At 41.8% G+C, this 6794-nt stretch overlaps 1 protein-coding gene across 1 annotated transcript; it reads right to left on the bottom strand.

The window, feature by feature from the left end:
• Nucleotides 1-2090: 2090 nt before the first annotated feature.
• Nucleotides 2091-6784, bottom strand: LOC116381520 (rap1 GTPase-GDP dissociation stimulator 1). Its single transcript, XM_031843760.1, has 5 exons — nucleotides 5507-6784; nucleotides 3833-3940; nucleotides 3041-3163; nucleotides 2766-2891; nucleotides 2091-2619 (listed from the first exon to the last, which is right to left on the bottom strand). The coding sequence occupies exons 1-5, from the start codon at nucleotides 5598-5600 to the stop codon at nucleotides 2147-2149; spliced, it is 924 nt and encodes a 307-aa protein (XP_031699620.1). The 5' UTR covers nucleotides 5601-6784; the 3' UTR covers nucleotides 2091-2146.
• Nucleotides 6785-6794: the final 10 nt, after the last annotated feature.

Raw genomic sequence — 6794 nt, 5'->3', positions numbered from 1 at the left:
CACTTGCTTCGACCGATTAAAAAAAACATGGACAGTCAATTTATCTGGGGTTTGCAGAAACTTACAATGCCAACATTCATTCCCCGCGGTGACGAGGATGATCAAAATGTTTTTTTAAATCAAAACATCAAAATACATTTCTAATTTTCTTTATTATTTGATAGAGCAAGTAGATATGTCATATCTAGCTACCGTCTTTGTTTAGATTAGGAGAAAGAGGCACACAAATTTTTCTAAATCTTTTTCATCATGCAACTGACTGAATCGTTGACGATCCCGGAAATATATAATTTGTGTTCCGAGTTCTTTAAAAAACAGAAGAAAACTAAAGGAAACATTTACATCTTCTAATATTTACTGTAATTATTTTTTTCAGATTGTATAATTGAAGCATTTGGACTTTGCTACTGGCCCGCATACAACGTGGAGCATATAAAACGTGTTTGGTCTGATTTACACAGGCATAAATGCACTAATTATCTCCTATAATGAGAATATTGATGCCTGTTTGTCTATCTATAATGCTGTTTTTTTTATGTAAATATGTTTTGTTCCACTTTAACAAGCACACAGTGAACCAATTTTCCACCAGATTAAGTTAGTCAAGAATTGTCTACCGGTTACTAATTCCAAAGACTCGTCTCTATCACATCAAATATTTAAGTGTCTCCCAGAGTAATAAAGTTAGGATTGATTAGAGGACACGCCCCTGCGTTTGGACGCCTGGAGCAGGATGGAACCAATAAGAGACGTGATTAGAGGAAGAGAAACGGGAGAAACACTGAGAGGGGGATACTCTGCGGTCAAAGGGCAAGAGCACTATTTAACTTAGACGCCATCACAAACCACTTTTATAGAAGCAAGTGAAAGTCAACAAATTAAATCTACGTAAATATCTGAGCATATCCACGAATATGTGCAGCAAGGCAGCTTGTTATTATTAGATTCAGTCCATGTGTGCAAAGTCACAAACTGGTGCTCTAATTCTTTAATATTGCACTATAAAGGTTTCTATAAAGCAGGTGCATGCCATCTAGTGTTTAACTCTAGTAATCAAGTTGGTCCAGAAAGGCTGCACATGGCCGAATACACTCAAAGATGTTGACTCTTGTTTCCACTCCCATTTTTTTGCGAGTTACAAGTATTTTCTATGCATACAAAAGTTATCTCTTTCAAATTCTGTGTACAAATTTGTTAAAATGTGTTAATTTTCAAGATACTGATTAAACAGGTGTGTGTAACATTGTTCAAGAGACACTCTAATATGTGCAGTTTTAGCTTTAAAAAATACATTTATTAAGCACTCTGAACTACAGGTTATGACACGACTCGGGCTACAGAGATGCTCTTTTTGGTGTCATGGGATTTAGTGGCAGACATCATCGCACGTGGGCATGTACGCACTCAAGTCGGTCAAGACAACAGTGAAGACGTTGAGCATGCAGACAAGTTTTACACACACAGGAAAAGTTTGCTGGCGTGGTTACACGTGGTATGCAGTTGTCTCAGAAACAACACTGGAGACTGGTGGACATTCCCACAGCCAGCGTGCCAACTGCAAGCTCCCTGCCCAAGGTACACCTGCTCAGTAATCCTGCTGTTTAATCAGCCTCTTGATATGCCGCACCTGTCGAAATTTGAGAGGAAAAACTCTTTTGTGTGCATAGAAAGACTTCGACCTTTCATTTGAATTAACAGAACATAAACAATTTTCTCACATAAAATATAAGTATTTAACAGCAAAGGATGCACATATAAGTCAAAGTGTTTTATTGTTTACAGTGGGTGTCTCCGATCAATAAAACTGAGTGAGCAGTTATCAAAAAAGATTTACTTGCACTGTAAAAAAAGAACATTATCAATATTGCTGCCTAGGAAAGAATTTCACAATTATTTGAAGCACTTGTGAACAAATCAACAGCAAGGACATCATTATAACATTCATCTTTAAGGGTTTCATGTTTGGATCCATAATTTCCACGGATATATAGCATTTTTTGCAGTTTGAATATGTCCGAGTGTGCAGGTTCATGGTGTGTAAACATTCCCCTGATGTTTTAGTGTGTACTAGTAGTTAGTGGAGGGGTTGCAGTAATCCCCTCAGGGTTGTATGTGCCACTTAGGTCAGTCTGCAGTATTTACGCTGTCAGAGGAAAGTGTGGAACACGCGAGTCTTCAGACTTTTGGTTCGAGAAACATTCTTCGTAGAGAACTTGATCACCTTGTACAGATTTGAGCAGCTTCCCAAGCCGGAGAACGTGAACCAACGAGCCGGCCGTTTGTTCCCGTGAAGGCTCCAGAGAGAGGAGGAGCAGCGCTGGAAGACCTCGATGTTGACCGCGTATTGACCCGGCGCCCATTGAGACACGCACACCAGAGTCACGGAGGAGGCAAAACCACATGTGTGAGGCGAAACGCCATGAAAGACGGACTCCCCCGGCCTCACAGACGTCCCCCTCTCCCAGACCATGCCGGCCTCCTCTGCCACCCCCATACCACTGAGGTTACAGAGGGCCTGAAGGCACACTTCCTCCAGGGCCTCCTTGTCAGGGAAGCGGAGCAGGATGGCAACGAGACGGGGCACTGCACCTCGACGTAGCAACTGTTCCTGTAGCTTAGCTGAGGGTGACAGGGACATAGACATTTTATTAGACATTGCGTTACAGCACTGGCGAACTTTGACCTGATGTCTAAATTGTGAAATGCAAAGTCTCACGCGCACACACATAATTATTAAACGACATTGATTGGTTTACTTTACTTACAGCTGTCATAAGACATGCGTGAGATGGCTCTTGCAGCGTGAAGGAGCAGTTCTTGGTCTGGACTGGTCAGCACGGACAGCAGAGCCGTAACCAAACCCGCGTCGCCGAAACCTTTACGAACCACAGCTGACAGGAAACAAAGTCTCAATCACTGGAGGTCAAACTGAACTGATAAAAAAAAATTTATATATAAGGTATGAAGAAGATCCAACAGGCTTAAACATACTGTGTTCTAATAGATTGTAGACCAACATATATCTGCAGAAATAACTTACATTCCTTGGCGAGTTCAGCCACCAGTTTTGCGGTCAGCACAGTGAGAGGCCCCCTGCTCCTCAGGGACAGGGCCAGGATTGGCAGGATCCCACTGATCACTACCTGCTCAGCGGCACCTTTCTCTGGACAGATGTAAACAAATCACTGATTCAATTACACAACAAACATAACATCTATATAATCACTTTATAAAGCCAAAGAAAAGTGTGTCTTTATAAATCATATCAAGCTTTTTAAATTGATACGATTTGTTCCTTTTAATCGTTGTAGCAGCACTGAATTGAATCTGTTCCAGCCTTCATTTCAAAGTCTTTATCTCCGCTGCCTCTCTATCCCCCGGTTGCTCCCCTTGCTAGGGGACACAAATACAGCTTAACGTCTACCGAGGACTTATGACTGTCATACCCTTGATCCCTTCACAGCCTCTCAACCCACAGCTCCCCATCTCTTACCGGTGTGGGGCTTTTTTGCCACAGGTTTTATCATTCAAAATGGGGAGCTGTTATGATATAGCTGCCACTCAGAGTGGGAGGCATTATGTCTTAAAGGATACATGTATGGAAAGACATCAATATGTAAATGAAGTGTGGCAGCAGGACTGTCAGGTTTTTGCAATTCAAATCACGTCAAATGGAAGACGAAAGAAACTGAAAAGATGCTTTGATATATTCAATGCTGTCAGATAGTGCTACAGTTGAGGCTTGAGGGATAGCATAGCCTGAACATAGCTTAAATATATATTTCAATTATAAATGAGGCATCACGGTGTAAAAGAGAGGATATGAACTCACTCCTCTCCTTAATGTTGGTCAGCACCGTGTTCAGATGTGGTTTGAGTTCGTCTGCGATCAGTTCCAAACCGAGGACTCCGATAGCGCCTAACGCATTGTTCAGGTTGTCTGTTGGGGAGATGGGGGGGAAAGGCGAGTCATATTAGGAGTCACAAAACCTCAAAGTCATCACAGTTGGGTGAGAAATAAGAAAGGCTGTTCATAAAACGAGGGGAAAAGAAACACTTTATTACACATTATACTTGCAAAACAATTAGATGTCTCTCTGGTGTGGACCCAATGAGCATCTCTTGAGTGTATAGTTGGTCTTTTTGGCGCTTTGAACAAGATTAAAAGAGTCCACAGCCACGCAAAGTAGCTCTGTGAGGCTAAAGGCTAACATCGGCATGCTAACATGGTGATGTTTAGCAGCTTTATTGTCTATAATTATCACTATCTTAAGTCTAGTGTGAGCGTGCTACCGTTTGCTTATTAGCACTTAAAGTACAGTAGAGGTGGGTGAGAATCGCATTAGTTTTGCAGATATTTGATCATAAGTACTGGGCAAATAAAATGTAATAGATCCAGATGAAAATGTAAGGGGTTCACCAAAAGCTAATAACCAGAAAGGGAGAATGAATATCTTGATTTGACTATTTGAACATAATTCATTCAATGATTTACTCATGGAAATTAATTAAAACATTTCTGAAGTAGAGTTCGAGCACCAGACGATAGACGGCCGCCCACAACAATGTCATACTGGTGAGCTGACCGGCCTAATGGTGAGTGCTTGTCAAGGACACAATAAACAGTGAGCACTTCTCTGCTCCGACTCTCCCGGCTCGTCTGTACAAATAGAAAAAACCCTCCAGTCTCCGACCAGATTCTTTTTTTAATTGGTCCCGTAATTAACTTAAAACAGAAGCCAGTGACGCATTGTGATTAGCTGTAATCACTGTATTCTCCCCAGCGCTTACTTCAGCAAACACCAGACCAGTAACTGAGGACACAAGCATGTGAAGGCTTATCAGGGGACTTAATAAGGACTATAGTAGTAGTTTTAGTCAGTAGGAAACAATGGCTGCGTAGAATGATATGAAAAATACATTAACAATATCAACGATGATGTTCAGCAATACATTTAAAGTGCACGTTTGTTTCTTTTTATTGAAGAGTTAAAGTATAACACTGGCATGATCCTTTAAGAAAGATCACAAGTTTGGATCTGAACAGCCACACAGGTGTTTTCAGTTAACTGGCTGATTAGACCTCTTCTATGGGTCCCGACTCTCCCGTTTAGCGTTGTTGCACCTGTTAGGGCGGGACAAATTGCACCTGTATGATTCTGATTGGTTGATGAAGATCATCATAGCTCCACCTTCCTCAGCCAGAATAATAATTAAAAACACCTGTGTGGATGTTCAGAGGCCTTTTAACAAGCTGTGAATTAATACAATTTTCCTCCCTTCAAAAACTGCCATCAGACAGTAAACCCTTAACTTGTCTAATTAAGCCGCTCAGTGGCCAACGGTATTACAGCAGCAAGTCCCATGCATGAAGAAAGGCACTGGAAAGGAAAAGTGTAGCTTCTATGAATGAATGAATAAAAGACATGACACTCACAGTAACATCATTATCAAGATACCACGATTTCACACAGTTAAATACCAATCACAATACTGTTCCACTCACAGTTTGGCATGGAGGGCTGCAGTCGACTGGACCTGCGTTTATCCCCGTGGGAGCGCGTGTAAGTGTACATGAGCGGCACATGAGTGTGTCCCATTCTGCTCCGTGCAACATCCGGTGGTGAAACTTTTCTCAGGTCGACATCTTCCTGCAGAACACACACGGCACTGTTTTATTGTTATTCCTCTTTACTTGTAGTGTCTGCGGAGTCATCGGCTGTTGCTTCCAGGACACCTGCTTCAACCTGCACTGCCTCGCGCTTTAATCCCACTGCTGCACTCATCCTGCACTGTAGTTTTGTGCAGAATAAAACATAAAAAGTTGTCTGTGTGTGTTCAAAACGCTCCTGTCGAGTCCGTCTGTCATACTCCAGCTGTCTCTGTCCCCTCTCGGGGTTAATACGGAGCAAATCCTCTCTAAAGCTGTTGTGTGTCTCTCTCTCTCTCTCTCTCTCGCTCTCTCTCTCTCCCTCCCCGGGTGTGTTTGTGTGGGTGTGCAGTTAAGGTATTAGCGTGTACTTGGCTGACTGTGGAGTGTACTCTCGCATGCCCTAAAATCTCCCACAATGCCTTTCAGCTTCTGGTAAATCCAAAGTCAAAACATCAACAACACAGACAAGCACGCACCTGTGATCAACACATTTAGGCACAGCTTGCTCTATTTAAGACATTATCACATGACAATAACAGAATCAACGTAGTTATGAAAATTAAATCTTTATACTTTACTCAACTCTTGAGGCTCCTGTAAAAACAAAGTTATTTTCAACAATCTAGTACAGAACAACAAATGTTCAATTGCAAATCTAACCAATAAATACAACAGGAAAATAAAAGACATTGTTCCACCAGTAAAACATATAATCCAGACACCTGATATTATCTGTTCTCAGTGGTCAACATGTTTACGACATACATCGGTGGTGGATTTCAGTCTGTTCACTGAAGACATAAGCATACAAAAATAATATGACTGGATTCAGTTAGACTACACACGTACAAAAATTGCTACGAAAGAAACAGAGGATTCACTTAAAGGAATAGTTTGGCATTAAGGGGAACGTGCCTATTAGCATCAGTGTTTAACCTAGCATTAGCATTTACTGTCGCGCTAGTTTCTCTCCTCTCCTTTGATCTCTGTGTTTCACTGAGCAGAGAGACAGCGTCCAAACACACAATTAGTTTGCTAACTTGATGCTCTCGCTGCCAATATTACGAAACACCATTTTTAGAGTTGATAGTAGGCCAATTTTGTTACCATTGGCCAGAGCGAGGCTAGCTGTCCCCCCCCC

This window comes from Anarrhichthys ocellatus, unplaced genomic scaffold (genome assembly GCF_004355925.1).
Source record: "Anarrhichthys ocellatus isolate YVR2014 unplaced genomic scaffold, GSC_Weel_1.0 scaffold4, whole genome shotgun sequence".
Taxonomy (NCBI): Eukaryota; Metazoa; Chordata; class Actinopteri; order Perciformes; family Anarhichadidae; genus Anarrhichthys; species Anarrhichthys ocellatus.
The sequence above is the reverse complement of the archived record's forward strand: the minus strand, read 5'-3'. Positions and strand labels throughout refer to the sequence as shown.